At 45.9% G+C, this 15831-nt stretch overlaps 2 protein-coding genes across 3 annotated transcripts in view; one reads left to right on the forward strand and one right to left on the reverse strand.

The window, feature by feature from the left end:
- Nucleotides 1-2223, forward strand: part of TSTD2 (thiosulfate sulfurtransferase like domain containing 2) — a 38936-nt gene extending 36713 nt beyond the window's left edge. For both annotated transcript variants that reach the window (XM_077756127.1, XM_077756125.1), the window contains exon 11: nucleotides 1961-2223. In XM_077756127.1, coding sequence (XP_077612253.1) covers nucleotides 1961-1983 — 23 coding nt within the window. In that variant the 3' untranslated portion in view covers nucleotides 1984-2223. The remainder of the gene's footprint in view (nucleotides 1-1960) is intronic.
- The window catches only part of TMOD1 (tropomodulin 1), a 67670-nt gene that overhangs the window by 11192 nt on the left and 40647 nt on the right, over nucleotides 1-15831 (reverse strand). The window contains exon 7 of the mRNA XM_077756130.1: nucleotides 11729-11872. Within this exon, the coding sequence (XP_077612256.1) occupies nucleotides 11729-11872 (144 nt within the window). The remainder of the gene's footprint in view (nucleotides 1-11728; nucleotides 11873-15831) is intronic.

Below are 15831 nucleotides of genomic sequence, written 5' to 3' on the forward strand. Positions count from 1 at the left end.
TTTCCGTTGCCCGCCCCCCAGCAGCCTTCCTAGAAAACTAGAGCAGGAAGGATCTTCAACGAGTCTCAAGGAGATTAAAAATTCCACTGTACAGGCTATACCCCATTTTAATTAAATTCAACACTCCAGGAATGAGACTCAGGTGTTTGTGGTTTTTTTAAACTCCCAGGTGATGTTAATATACAGCCAGGTTTGGTAACCAGTCACTTAGAGGAATCCCTTCAATTTACAAATGAAAGAAACAGAGACCCAGAGAGGGGAAAGGATTTGCCTACGGTCAGACAATAAATTGGGAATGCCCAGAGTTCAAATTGGGAATGAGGGCTGAGTAATATTCCATAAGCCTCCCTCTGATCATGTTCTCTACTCCAAGATCTCTAGTGATAAAGGTTGAAAGAAAACAAAAGAAAATGAAAAACCTTACAATATACAGTCTTAGGAAGGATATAATGAGGATGTTCAGTCTTGCTTACAATAGTGGGGAGAAAGGGAAGCAGCTTAGACACTCATGGAGAGAGAGCTGTCCAAATAAATGATAGTTGAGCTTTATAAGAGAACATGACAGATGTCAGATGATGATGCAAATCTTTGGTCACAGGCCTGGAAAGATGACCACAAAACAATATGGAAAAAGAAAGCTCAGTTGCATAACAGGCCATATTTAAGTAAAGTTACCCATATTTTCCATACACATATATATGCCTAGACAAGGCCAGCCAGTGTACTGGCGGTGGTGGGTTTTGGAAGAGATTTTGTTTTCTTTGTATCTTATTATTTGAGTTTTCTGTTAACCATGTATAGTAAGATAATACAAAATAAATATAACTTGGGGCACCCGAATGGCTCAGTCAGTTGAACGTCTGACATCAGCTCAGGTCATGAGCTCACAGTTTGTGGGTTCGAGCCCTGAGTCAGGAGGCTTTGCGCTGACAGTGCAGAGCCTGCTTCAGAGTCTGTCTCCCTCTTTCTCTCCCGCTTCGCTGCTCATGCACACTCTGTGTCTCAGAAATAAACATTAAAAAAATTCAAAATAAATGGAATCTTTAAAAAAACTTTTTATTTTTGACAGAGAGAGAGAGAGAGATCATGTGTAAGTAGGGGAGGGACAGATAGAGAGGGAGAGAGAGAATCCCAAGCAGGCTCTGCCCTGTCAGTGTGGGGCTCAGTCCCATAAACCGTAAGATCAAGAATCAGACGCTTAACCAACTGAGCTACCCAGGCACCCCTCAAAATAAACATAATCTTAAAGAGATCTGAAAAGACATAGAAAACAAACTAACATATCAAGGCTTAAAGACTTTCCCCTTCAGGGAAGGAATAAGACAAGAATGTTCACTTTCACTAATACCGTCCTGGGGATCCTAGCCGGGACAATGAGGCCCCCTTCACCCATCTCACTGCCCCCGTCACCCCTCACCTCTGGCCACCACCAATCTTTTCTCTGTATCTATGACCTTGGTTGTTTTTTGGTTTTGGTTTTGTTTAGATTCCACATATAAGTGAGATCCTAGGTATTTGTCTTTCTCAATCTGACTTACTTCACTCAGCATAATGCCCTCAAGCTTCATCTATGTCATTGCACATGGCAAGATTTCCTTTTTTTTTTTTAGGGCTGAGTAATATTCCATAATATATACACCACATCTTCCATTCACCCACTGGTGGGCACTTAAGTTGTTTCCATATCTTTGCTACTGTAAATAATGCTACAGTGGACATGAGGGTGCACATATCTTTTTGAATTACTGTTTTTGTTTTCTTTAGATAAATATCCAGGAGTGGGATTGCTGGATCATACAGTAGATTGATTGAGCGATTTAATTAATTAATTTTTTGAGGAACCTCCATAGTGTTTTCCACAGTGGCTGCACTGATTTACATTCTCACCAGTAGAGCACAAGTGTTTTCTTTTCTCTACATCCTTACCAACACTTGTTATTTCTTGTCCTTTTTATTTTAGGTATCCAAACAGGTGTGAGGTGATTGCATATTGTGGTTTTGACTTGCATTTCCCTGATGATCAGTGGTGGTCAGCATCTTTTCATGTATGTGTTGGCCATCTGTATGTTTTCTTTGGAAAAATGTCTATTCAGATCCTCTGTCCATTTTTAATCGAATTCTGAAATTTAAATAATTAAAACTAAATAAAATTTAAAATTCAGTTCCTCAGTTGCACTGGCAATTAGGTCAGTGCAGATACAGAACATTTCCATCATCACAGAAGATGCGTTTATTGATTTTTTAATTTTTTATTTGTTTTACAAAGTTTATTGTCAAGTTGGTCTCCATATAACACCCACTGCTCATCCCCACAAGTGCCCTCCTCCATGCCCATCTCTCCCCTCCCCCCCATAGAAGATGCGTTTAAATGGTGCTTCCCTAGGCTGTGTGAGCCCTTGGATAGCACATAAGACCCAGGATCTCCAGGTCAGGCAAGGAATTGAACTGAATGGAGGAAATAGGAACACAGTTGAGGCACAACAACACAGGAGGGTTGAGAGGACACATTAGCCCATCATCCAAAGGGACAAGTGGTTGCCATAGTTGAGACTCTTGATGGAGGACCCCTCCCAGGTACTCTGAGTTCACAAGAGCCTCTCTGGGTTCACATGGGGCTGGCAATGCTAAGCTGGGCAGGTAGAGTGACGTTGGTGAAGTTCCATCACCCATCTGTCACGGCTCCTGGAAGGGCTGGAAAGAGCTCAGGCCTGTCCTCAGAGGACTCAGCACAGCCCTGGGCTCTGGTCTGCTTGGCCTGGCAGGTAGTATAGGGACCATATAAGGGCCGGAGAAGGAACTGGAAGGTTCCCTGCCCACCCCCACTTAGTAGGAAGCATGGCCTCTCCTTGAGGTCATCTTCTTGGAAAGCTCGATTAGGACTCAGGATGGGCTGGTCTCATGAAGCTCTGGTCTACCCTGAGTGGAGGGGCTGCCAGCATCTGTGACGGCTGCTTGTGCCGAGCTGGCCCTCCATGCCCCTCGGCCCAAAGCACCAAGCACCCCATGCAGACTGCCCCCTTCAACCTCCCTAATCCCTGGGGAGGCAGGGCAGGCAGGGACTGGTCCCTCTGTCTTAGAGATGAGTAAATGGAAGCCATGTATAGATGGAAGCTGGACTGTGCTCCCTCTATTTAATGCCAGAGCCAGGGCTTGACCTTGACCTGACACTGGAAGGACTTCAGAGGATCCTCTAGGCCCACATTCTCAAACTAGGGTCTGATATCCCTGGGATACATGCAGAGGTATCTGGGTGTATTCGAGAAAATACAGGATTCTACTAGGTAATCATGGCCAGTCTTCCCAGTGTGTCAATCTTCAACCCAAACTATTATTTTTACTTTAAAGAGTAAGATAGAAAAGGTGCACACATCTTAAGAAGCTTCATGCTTGCTTCATTCTCAGACTGTCCCTCTTCAGCGACTCTGAGTCTGGACGGCCTCAATCATTTCACAGATGAGAGAAGAGGCCGTGGGGATACTGCCAGGACCAAACCTCTGACCTCTTACTTATTTTTCAAATATTTGTTATTTAGTGATCACTGTGTGCGAGGCAATGCCATAAGCACTTCTGATAAGCTAACTCATTTTCTCCTCCCCATACATCTACGGAACATGTACTATTATTATAACTTGCGTCTTACAGGTGAGGTCCATGAAGAACAGAGGTATTAATAAATTTCCCCCAAATCACAGAGCCAGTTGGTTACAGAACCAGGATTTGAACAGAGGAGTTTCACTCCAGAGTTTGGTGGTTCCCGCCTCACTTGGGTGTCAGGCTGATGAGAGGGGCTGCAGACAGATGGGGTTTGGCTCAGCATGCAGGACTGTGATCTGACCAGTAGCAGTGTCTGCACATGGAAGGAACTGCCTGGTAAGGTGGTAGACTGCTCATCCCTGGAGGTGTACGGACAGAGGGCAGGGTGGCTTGCTTGGAGGGCATTAAAAAGTCAGGAGGCCACCTGGCCAGTGGGTGAGGGGCAGTTAGGAGCCCCCTGCACAGCAGAACGCAAGGGCAGGTCACGTCAGGACTGGCCACAGCAGACTTTGGCAGCAGAACCAGGGAAGGCGGGTTGGGGAAGAACTCTTGCCATCCCCACCTTCAGGTTTATCACTTGGGAATAAATATAATCTCATTAAACATTCAGAGGATACTAAAGTAAAGTATTGAGTCAAGTCAGGGAGTTTCCCTCACATCCCTATCCCAATCCTACCCCCTTTCTACAGTCAGCACCATGGCCAGTGGGGTGTGTTGCCTTGGAGTGTGTCTATGAAGTCTATAATAAAAGTACACAGATTTGTAAATGTTTTTCTTAAATGGATTCATACCATACACATTGTTCTGCAACTTGCCTTCTTCATGTAACATTTTCTGGAGATCTTTCCAAGCCAATACATTCAGAGCTACTTCCTCCCTTTGAACGGCTTCAGGGGATGCCCTGGTACAGATAGATATTTAGTTCGCTTCTGTTTTCCTTATTACAGGCAAGGTGGCAGTGGCTCTGCGGGGGCGGGAGCCAGTCTGGGGCTGGACAGGGGGCTGTGGAACGGCTAATGGCTGGGTTCAAAGACAGGCGTATTTTGGGTTCAAATCGTGACTGCTCTGCCAAGAGGGTACAAACGCTGACGGGCCCTTCAGCAGTGACATCGGCTCCTGTTCCTCCCACCTTTCCTTTGGCTGAGTATTGTCAGTCTGATGAGACGATGACCAGATTCACTGGCTTATGAACACCAACCAGTGCCCGAAGTGGAGCTGAGCTGTGGCCTGGAGCAGCTGGCTCTGAGACCCTCATTCTGGCGAGAGGCACCATGGGCATCAAGAAGCTCACTCACTCTGTGCACCTGCTGGGGCCAATCATGGCCTTTTCTTTGTGATCCAGAAGATGTGGGCAACTGGGAATACTTGCGAAAACAATAGAAAGGAGCCCTGGGAATTATCTAGCCCAAGTTCAGAGTCGCAAATGGCGGCTGATAATAAAATTTCTTCAGTATCGCAGCTGCCAAGTCCTGTTCTGCTTACTCCTGGGGATGGGAGCACATCACCCATGAGGCACCCTGCTCCTAGGGTACCTCTGCAGGTTAGAAAGGTCTTTCTGCCCCAACTGCAGCAAAGGAAAATAGCCCAGCTGATTCCCACTTTGGTGACTTTAAGGTATGTCTGCCAATTCTTTTATCCTCCTCCCTTCCAAAGGCAGAGCCTAATTCCCCTCCCCTTGAGGGTGGCTGTGCTTAGTAACTCACTTCTCACAGATAGACCGTGGCAGAAGTGACCGTGTAACTTCCAAGTTGGCTCATAAAAGGCATTTGTGGCTTGCTTCTTTCTCCACCTTGGATCGTTGGCTCTGAGAGAAGTTAGCTGCCATCTAGTGAGGACACTCAAGCAGCCTGGTGAAGAGGTCCACAAGCCAAGGAGCTAAGGCTTCCTGCCAACAGTCATGGAGGAAGCCATCTTGGAAGCGACTTCCCCAGCCCTGGTCAGGCCTTCAGACTGCACTTGACTGCAATCTTGTCAGAGATCTTGGGCTAGAACCATGCGGCCAAACTTCCTGGATTCCTGGCTCTCAGAAACTGTGAGCTCATACATGTTCATTGCTATTTTAAGCTGCTAAGTTTTGGAGGATAATTTGTTACACAGCTATAGATAACTGATACACTTACAGGCAATGCTGAGCAATAAAAGCCAGACACAAAACAGCACATACATGGGATTCCATTTACATGAAGTTTAAGAGCAGGCAAAACTCATCTATGGTGATAGAAATCATGACATGATTATAATTGGAGGGTATTAATTGAGGGGGGGAGCATATGAGATGTGGAAATGTTCTATATCTTGATCTTGGTGCTGATTACCAAGCAGATCAATATATAACACACAGACCACAGCACCTTGGTCTGTGTGTTATATATAATAATATAACAAGTACACACAGGTGTATAAATCCATATATAAATATAAATATATACATTCATTGAGCTGTCCATTTAGGGTATATTTGTTACTGTATATAAGTTACACTTTAATAAAAAGTAAACATAAGTAGGAAAGGGAATAAAGGAGGAGAGAAAGGAGATAAAATGTTGTTTCCTGCACCAGCCAGAATCTCTCAGAGGTCAGTGCTCTGCAGCCTACCCTTCTACCACCAACTGGTCTAATTAAGAACAGGAATATCACCTCCCCTTTATTGAGAGAAGATGCATTCCAGGTCCATTTTAGAGGCGAGGAAACTGAGGCATGGATACATTAAGTGATTCCTTCCCACCATTACACAGCAAGAATATGACGGAGCTGAGGCTTAGCTTGGATTTGATCCTTGTTTGACTTCAAGTGTCACAGACTTGAAGGCAGGTAATCCCTGGGTCAGTCTGTCTCCTGTCTGGAAAGCTCTTGGCTTTTCAGAACAGAGTGCAGCCTCCACTGGGGGCCAGACATGGTACAAGATGGCTGTGGTCACAAACCTTTATTCTGACTCATGCTGATCTGCGTAGGAAAACGATTTTCTCAACATCATGTTTTTTTCCTCTCATTTCCACTGACTCTATCTCATTTTTCTCTGAGGAATGAGGTCAGTAAAAGACCATAATTGGCATTTCGAGGAAGGGATGGTGACACATGTCTGTTCTCTCGCAGAGGCTGGATATTTCCAGGCTGAATTACTGTAGTACACACAGAGACAGACACAAAAATCATGCACAAGCCAAAAGCTGCTGCCTAGAAGCTGAATGTATGAGGAACAAAACAGAGAGCATGATTGGTCAAGAAGTCTTGCTCACTTGGTTTTCAAGAGTGTTTTCCTTTTTTTTTTTTTTGCAAACCAAAAGTCACATTCATCCTCAATAATAAAAAAAAAAAAATTAGCCAGCTGCCATGAGCATGCAATCTAAAATTAAGGGGGGGTGTGAAAACCTTCAGGGTCTTATTCTAGTGTGGCATTTGTTTTCTTTCTTTTATTTTTTAAACTTTTTTAATTTTTTTAAAATTTGTTTTTGAAAGAGAGGCAGAGCATGAGCAGGGGAGGGGCAGAGACGGAAACACAGAATCTGAAGCAGGCTCTGGACTCTGAGCTGTCAGCACAGAGCCCGACGTGAGGCTCGAACTTGTAACTCGCGAGATCATGACCTGAGCTGAAGTTGGACCTCAACTGACTGAGCCACCCAAGCACCCCTTGTTTTCTTTCTAAATTTATTTGTGCTAGGAAGATAATCCAATCTGGGTAAACAAGAAAACTCAATCTACTTCCTGTAGCCTCTTTTCAAAATACGAAGCATATACTCACTGTCAAATATTGGAATGAAATGTGAGAAATCCGGCTGATACATTGCACATAGCTTTATTTGGGGAGGGGGTCATGTTTCAAGAGGAGACCTTGTCTGTTCTGAGGGGCAGGGAGTACCCTGTGCCCTGAGGTCCTGGGGGCAGCTTTCATGGAAATAAGGAGGGCAAATCAAGAGGGACAGAGAATCACCATGTGGATTTGGCCAACTTGGGATGGAGAGAGCTGGCAGGCACCCCATATGTAGTGCCTGCTCCTAGGGGTTGAGGGTCTCTCCCGTGCATCTGTAAATCCCATCTGGAAGGTGGGATACCTCAGTTCTGACCCAGGTCTGACGCTAACTTGATCTGTGACCTCAGCATGTCCCATTCCTTCTTTGATCTTCAAGTTCCCCACCTGCAAAAGGAGGGCTGGGCTAGACGTTTCCTCAATGCCCTCAGCTCTGGGTCCGGGCCTCTCTGTCCCCTCCCACCCTCACTGCCGGCTCAGGGCCACTTCAGACGGCAGCACAACATTGCTTGGAGATAAAGAGAGATGGCTGAGTAAACAAACAGGCCCAGGATCCCAGTTCCCAGATTTGGGTCCTCAGCCAGCCAGCAAGGCTCTTGCCACCAGGGTAGAACTCCTCGAATCCCTTTCTTTGGCCGTATAAGGAAGTAGGAGGACAGAGGCTCACTAACACAGGTTACAGGCACAAGAGCTGAGGGGAAAGTGGTGGCCTCTGAGGACTGCGGTGACTAACCAAGAATGAGGAATAAATCAAATGCCACTCATCACCTCCTCTTTGGCACATGCCCAGAGCCCAGAGCTGGGGCGCCCGAGGAGAGGTGCACTGTGAGAGGCACGGGTGGCCTTCCGCAGACTCCGGGCCTGCGGGAAGACTGCCCCACGGGTCCTCGTCATTTGGGCAGTCATAGCCCCCACTGGTCTCCCAGGAGCTGATGCCTGCCCTCCGTTCTCTCCCACGCAGGCAGGAACCATCTTCCCAGAACACAGCACACATTGGTGCAGGTCACAGCCTACCTAGTCAGAGCCCTTTGGATTTCCAGCTCCCTTTCTGGCTTCCTCCAGGGGCGCCATTAGTCTTGTTTGGGTGGGCTCCATGGCTTTTCTGCTCTCCTTCTCTTCGTTCATGGGGTTCACTGCACCTGAGATGCCACGGTCTCCACTTCACTCTCTGAGATACTGTCCACCCTACGAGTCTGTCTCAAACTCCATCTCCTCCGGCAAGCCCTCCATGATGCCTGCTCCTGCCTGAGATTGCCGCCCCAAAGGCCCACCATCGGCTGAAGCCCCTGGTCCTATGATCATTTCTGTACTTGCCTGCCTTCCCACCCAGTGTGGAATTGCTGGAGGACAGAGCCAGAGCCTCGTCCACACACAGAGCCTAGAGCATGGCCCTGGGGTTCAGCCAGCCATCATCAACCGCTGAGATGAACCAGAAAAGAGGCTCCCATGATGGTGGGGGGAGGTGGTGACCAGCGCTCTAGCCTCACACCAGGGGTAAGGGACTGCCAAGGAAAGCCAAGGAAGGCCCACACCAAACAACAGGAGGAGTCAGGAGCCCATAGGAGCACGGTTCCTGGACTGTGGAGTCACATCAACCTGGGCTTGAGTCTTGCCTCTGTCACTCACTTCCTGTGTGACTGTGGGCAAGTTACAGAACCTGCCTGGGCCTTTAGTTTCCTCACCTACAAGACAGGGGTGGGTTGTAATACCCATTCCCAAGAAGCCTTTGGGACCATTAAATGAGATAATGGATGCTTGGTACCTACTCAGTCAATCGACTCTTAGAATTCTGTGTGAGGGGTGCCTGGGTGGCTCAGTCAGTTAAGCGTCCGACTTCAGCTCAGGTCACGATCTCACAGTTTGCGGGTTCAAACCCCTTGTTGGGCTCTGTGCTGACAGCTCAGGGCCTGAGGCCTGCTTCGGATTCTGTGTCTCCCTCTCTCTCTGATCCTCCCCTGCTCACGTTGTGTCTCTCTCTCAGAAATAAATAAAACATTAAGAAAAAAAGATTTCTGTGTGAATTCTCTAGATCACCTTCCGAGTAATTAGGAAAGTTAACAACTTCATAGTTTACATCTGTCATCTCCTTAGAAGTGAAGAGTCTTATCCCCATTTTACATGTGAGGAAACTGAGGCTCAGGGAAGTAAACATTCTCATACTGGAGAGTTCAGTGAGGGGGAGGGTGATAGTGAGCGCTGGCTATGGCTCTGAGCTCAGCAGCAGTGGCAGCGGACAGCAGTGAAATGGAAGGTAGGCAGCTTACTCTCTGTCAGCTGTCATCGCAACGACCTGAGGCCAGTACTCTGGGTCACTTTTGGCCAACATTCTGCCCTAGGAGTCAGGTTTCAGCTGACGCTGGGTAGACCCTGACTCCCTGCCCAGCCAGGCCCGGAGTCACATGAGTGGCCAATTCCAAGCCTTGGCCCTGGGCTGCTGCTAAGCCTGCTGCATGCCTTTGTTCCAGTTGATCTGCCCCTCCTGCCTGCAATACAGCAGGATCAGCAATGGCAGAAAGAGTGGGAGTCGGGAGGGGTTGGGAATGGACGATGCAGCAGCAGGCCCCTGGCATGCTAGAGATGCAGGAGTCCAGCACAGCAAATTCAAACGACGGGGCTGCTGAAGGCTTGTGTGGCCTCTATAGGAATTTTAAGAAGTGCCTTTTCTGGGTGAACAAGCCCCATACCAAGGCTTGGAGAGCAGAGGATGGGTTAGATTTTGCCCCCTGCTCCCTGCTCAGTGAACAACATACACAACCACTCAGGTCAGACCTGCTTACTAAGCGTCACTGAGGGGCCAAGCTCTGAGCTGGGCACTGGAATAAAGAGATGGCTCAGATACAGCACAAACTTCTGAGAAACTCATGCGAAGCTGAGGTGCTAGGAGAACACAGGGAGGGAGCGCCTAATTCTCTCTGGGGAGAAGGTTAGAGGACCTATGGCAGGCTGACAGGAAAAAGTAGTGATATGTAGGCTCTAAAAAAAAAAAAGTTGGATTTGTAGTGTTTGCCAATTTCCATAGTATAAATGCTTCCATCAGAGGTGACTTCAGGGTACCAGCGAGCCGTCACTGAAGTGGAATTGAGGACAGAAGCCTACAACCAGCTCTGGCATGCTGGCTCTAGAACACCACTGGGAAGAGAGGCTTCAACTGAATCCAGAAGGAAGAAGGGGGATTCTCCAGGCCGAGAAGGGGTAGGGGCAAGGGAGAACATTCCAGGAGGAGAGACAACCAACAGCAAAGACGTGGGGGTGCACAAGTGAGTAGGGAGCAAATGTGAATCAAGGGGTCAGGGTTGGGAAGGGCCATTAAGGCCTTCTGGAGCCTAGTAACGCTTTAGTTCTTGACTCGCAGAGGGCTCATGTGCCTGCCGTGATTCATCAAGCTGCACATTGAAGTGCGATATTTTACAGTACAGATGAAAAGCACAGCTAATCTTATTCCGGAATAACTGCTGTTTACAATTCTATTTCCTTCCAATCTTTGTCCTGTGCACGTATTTATACGACCATTCAGCAAACATTTTTAGGTAGGAAAATGAAAGTTTCCTATCCATAGACCATAAAGAAGAAAGCATTTTAACATTGAAAGCAACATGGTGTCATGGAAAGAGTGTGGGCTTTGGAGTCAGAGAGACCTGAATTTGAATCCTGCTTCCCAAAGGGCTAAGTAGGTGGCCCTGAGAAAGTCGCTTGCCTTGGCCTGTCCGAGCTGCTTCTCTTCTGCAGACTGAGGCAGAGAATACCCACATCCTGCGGGGTTGTTGGGAAGGCCAGAGATGATGTGCGTCAGATGCACCGCACAGAGCCCCGTCCACAACAGACCCTCAACACATGCAATATACAAGATATTGTAATTGGCATCATCTTAGAAAGTCAGAACGGAAAGGGTTGCCGGATAATAAATGACTGACCCACAGAAGTTACTGAGAAATGATAATCTTATAAGGATAAAATCAAGTGTTTTCCCAGAGAATAAACTCAGTGGTAAGGAAACTCAAAAGCCCATTGAGTGGGGCAGGGGGTGTTTGAAGAAAATGGGGATATTTAGCCTGGTGAGGAAGACTGCATTGGTTTATCAGATCTGTGCTCCAGATATGTCCCAAGTACAGCAGAGGACAGAATTAGGCGCCATAAACAGGACTTATAGGAAGCTGATTTCTATTGGATATGAGGCAGGATAGTCTCACTAAGAGCTGAAGGGGTGATGTTGGGAAGGACTGAGCTCCCATCACTAGGGGGGTATACAAGCAGAAGCCAACAGAGCACTTGATGGGCATGATGAAGAAGGAAGGTGAGCGTGGTGGAGGGTGTGGACCAGTGACCTCTGAGGTGACGTAATGCTGGGCTCTGGATCTGCTGTGTCCAGCAGCACCTACCAGCCAGCAGTACAAGTGTGGAACTGTAAGCATCCCGTAGTGAAGGACGCAAAGAGATCCTTGTCTGTCTTACCTGGTTATCAATTTTCAGTTCCACTAGAGAAGTGTTGTATGGGAGAGCTTCCACCAGGCGCAGGATCCCCGCTCCGGAAATGAAGTTGGATTCCACGTTCAGTGTCTTCAACACCTTGTTCTCCTTGAGCATCTCAGCAAGGGCCTTCAAGCACAGGAGAAAAGCAAGGGTACCTGTGAGTCACGCTGAGCAAGGCTGGAGCCCCTCTTGGGTAGAACCTAAAATACTGAGAGGCCCTTGCTAGGAGAGAGAGTTCCTTGCACACTCATGCTGCTCGAGCCAGCAACCAGGCACGACGATCTGTACAGCCTCCTTCACAAAGCACAACTCTGTGGCTCTCCCCTCGCCAACGCACCATGGCTCCCAAACCCCTAACTGCAGAATTCCACACTCTCTATTACCTGCATCCGGCCTCTATTACCTGATTCTCCTCCCCTGCTTGGCCTCAAGGCTCACTGCTCCCTTACAGTGGGGCTGCCCTCAGCTCCCTGGGCACGGCTGGTGCTCCCCCACACTTTGCCTTTGCCACCTGGGATGCCCTTTCCTTTGTGCTTCTCTCATCCAAACCCTGCCCATCCTTCAAGGCCATTCTCAATTCCTCTTTCTCCAGGAGCCATTATCCTGATGGCTGCAGCTAGCTGGGGCCTGCCTTCTTGAACTTTGTAGAATTTATTCATAACCTCCATCGTGGAACTTGTATTCCTCTATTCAGAGTTGTTTTTAGTTCTTGACTCGCAGATGGGTCACGTGCCTGCCATGATGCATCAGCTGCACATTGAAGTTACGTATGCTTTTCCATATGTGTGTGATATTTTACAGTGAGGATGAAAAGTACAGCTAGTCCCATTCGGGAGTAACCGCTCTTTACAATTCCGTTCTATTTCCTTCCAATCCTTTTCCTGTGTACGTATTTATACGACCATTCAGCAAATATTTTCAGGTAGGAAAACAAAGTTCCCTATTCATAGACCATAAAGAAGAAAGCATTTTAATATTGAAAGCAACATGGTGTCATGGAAAGAGTGTGGGCTTTGGAGTCAGAGAGACCTGAATTTGAATCCTGCTTCCCAAAGGGCTAAGTGGGCGGCCCTGAGAAAGGTTCTTGTCTTAGCCTGTCTGAGGTTCCATTAGACTATATATTCTTGGTGGGATGAAAATGAACTTTATTTATCCCACGGTGCCATATGCTCAGCACACAGTAGCTTCTCAGTCACTGTTCACCGAGTGACTGGTGGAGTCCCAATCTCCCTATATACGCCCTATTAGTTGCTTATATTTCCCTGTTGGGATCGCATGGAGTCATTGTCCTCTTTATCTGAGCAGCAGAGAGCAGAGAAGGAAGCCTGGGAAACCACCCCACTGGGCAAGTGACCAGAGCAAATGGGAGGAGAGGAGCTCAGGTGGCCCCCAGCACGTTTCAGAGGTATTCAGCCAGAGGGTGTAGATGACAATCAGAGCCTCTGAAGGAAATGAGGTAATTAGCAGTTGGTGGAAACGATGTGTCATGGAGGAAAGGAGACACCAGCAGCTGACAGCCCAGGGTGTATGATCAGTGGGCCTTGCTTGTCTGAAATGACTCTCTGAGCCAGGAATGCCCTTCCCATCATCCGTGCTTGCAGAAACCCTATACAAGCTCAGCTCCCAGAAAGCCTTCCTTGTTGAAATCATCCTTCCCTCCTTCCCCCACTTCCATGTGCCCCCGGGATGGCCTGTTAGCTTTCTTTATGGCCCCGAGGAGGTTGGACCCTCCTGAGGAGAGGGTCTCGGGCTGTGTTTTTTCCACAGCATCTCTCTTGCTCTTCAGAAAAGGCCTGATCATCAAAATATTTAACAACTGGTAGGCAAGTGCGCCAGGCGAATCCAAGGGGACATGCTGGTGGCTGAGCAGGTCCCGGAGGCCCTGTCATGCCAGGTATCAGCTCTTCTTTTCTGGATCATGGCAAAGGAATGAAGGTGCAGGGGAAAGAACTGGGGCGGAGAGCGGGGGCACTTACAGAGCTTTTCACTCATGTGTGGAATTTAAGAAACAAAGGAAAAAGAGACAAACAAAAAAACAGACTCTTAAATATAGAGAAGCTCCTGGGGGGGGGGGCCGGGGGAGGGATGGGTGAAACAGGTAAAGGATTAAGAGTACACTTATGTTTTCTTTTCTTTTTTTAAGTTTATTTATTTATTTTGAGAGAGGAGGGGAGAGGGAGAATCCCAAGCAGGCTCTGTGCTGTCAGTGCAGCACAAATGTGAGATCATGACCTGAGCCAAAATCAAGATTTGGAGGCTTAACTGACTCAGCCACCCAGGTGCCACTTATCTTAATGAGCACCGAGAAATAAATAGAATTGTTGAATAATTATATTGAACACCTGAAACTTTTATAATATTAATTATACTTCAATTAAAATTTAACTAATTAATTTAAAAATAATTGATTGCTACTAAATAGACTTCAAAGCAAGGAATGTTATTAGGGATAAAGAAAGGCAGTACAGAATGACAACGGGGTCAATTCTCCAAGAAGACATAAGAATCCTTACTGTATATGTGCTAACAAGAGAGTGTCAAGCTATGTGAGGCAAAAGCTGATAGAACTGCGAGGAGAAACAGATGAATCACTGGTAGAGTTGGAGATTTCAATAAATAGCCTTCTATCAGAAATGGAAAGATCCAGAGGGCCAAAAATCAGTGAGGATATAATCAAACTCAACAACACCATCAATCAACTGGATAGAAGTGACATCTATAGAGGCTACTTCATCCCACAACAGCAGAATGTACCTTCTTCTCAAATTTGCATGGAACATTCACCAAGATAGAACACACTCTGGGCCATGAAACACACTTTAACAAATTTAAAAGAACAGAAATCAGTACAATGTCTGTTCTCAGAGCTCAATGGAATTGAACTAGAAATCAGTAACTTTGAAAAGCCCCAAAGATGTGGCAATTAAGCAATACATTTCTAAATAACACATGGGGCAAAATTTAAGAAAAATTAAAAAGTTTTGAACTAAATGAAAATGAAAACATAACTTACCAAAATTTGGGGGATGTAGTGAAAGCAGTACTTAGAGGGAATTGTCTAGTATTGAATGCATATGTTAAAAAAAATCTAAATTCAATAATCTAAATTTCTATTTTATAAAATTAAAAAAAGAAGAGCAAATTAATCCTAAGTGAGTAGAAGAAAATAAATATGAATTGGAGCAGAAATCAATGAAACTGAGAACTTAAAATCAATAGAGAAAAATGCTGATTCTTTGAAAAAATCACTAAAATTGATAAGCCTTGAGCCAGGCTAAGAAAAAAAGAGAGAGAGAAAGAACACAAATTACTAATATCAGAAATGAAAGAGGCCCATTACTACAGATCCCATGGAAATTGAGATGATAATAAAGGGATACTATGAACATCTCTTATGTCAACAAGTTTGACACTCTGGATGAAACAGACCAATTCCCTGAAAGAAACAATTTGCCAAAGCTCACATACGAAGAAATAGACAATTTGAATAGGCCATTACCTATTAAAGAAATGGAATAAGTAATTAATAAATAACCTTCCAAACCAGAAAGCAGCAGGAATTCTACCAAATATTTAAGGAAGAAATGATACCAATTTTCCACAGTCTCTTTCAGAGAATGGAAGCAGAGGGGACATTTCTAACTCATTCTCTGGGGCCAACATTATCCTAATACCAAATCCAGACAAAAGACATTACAGGAAAACTACAGACCACTATCTCTCATGCACATAGATGCAAAACTCCTCAAAAACATAGCAAATCAAATCCAAAAATGTATAAAAAGATTATACATCATGGCAAGTGCAATTTGTCTCAGCTTTGCAATAGGCTGGTTCAACACTTGAAAATCAATTAATGTAGCCCATCACATCAACAGGCTAAAAATGAAAAATCATATGATCATATCAATAGATGCAGAAAAAGCATTTGACAAAATCCAACACCCATTCATAATAAAAATTCTAAGTAAATTAGAAATAGATAGAAACTTCCTCAACTTGGTAAAGAATACCTACAAAAAACCTACAGTTAATATCATGTTTAATGGTGAGAAACTGGTAATGTTAATACTAAGATTAGGTAC

The sequence above is a fragment of the Crocuta crocuta genome, unplaced genomic scaffold (assembly GCF_008692635.1).
Source record: "Crocuta crocuta isolate KB4526 unplaced genomic scaffold, BGI_CrCroc_1.0 scaffold431, whole genome shotgun sequence".
Taxonomy (NCBI): domain Eukaryota; kingdom Metazoa; phylum Chordata; class Mammalia; order Carnivora; family Hyaenidae; genus Crocuta; species Crocuta crocuta.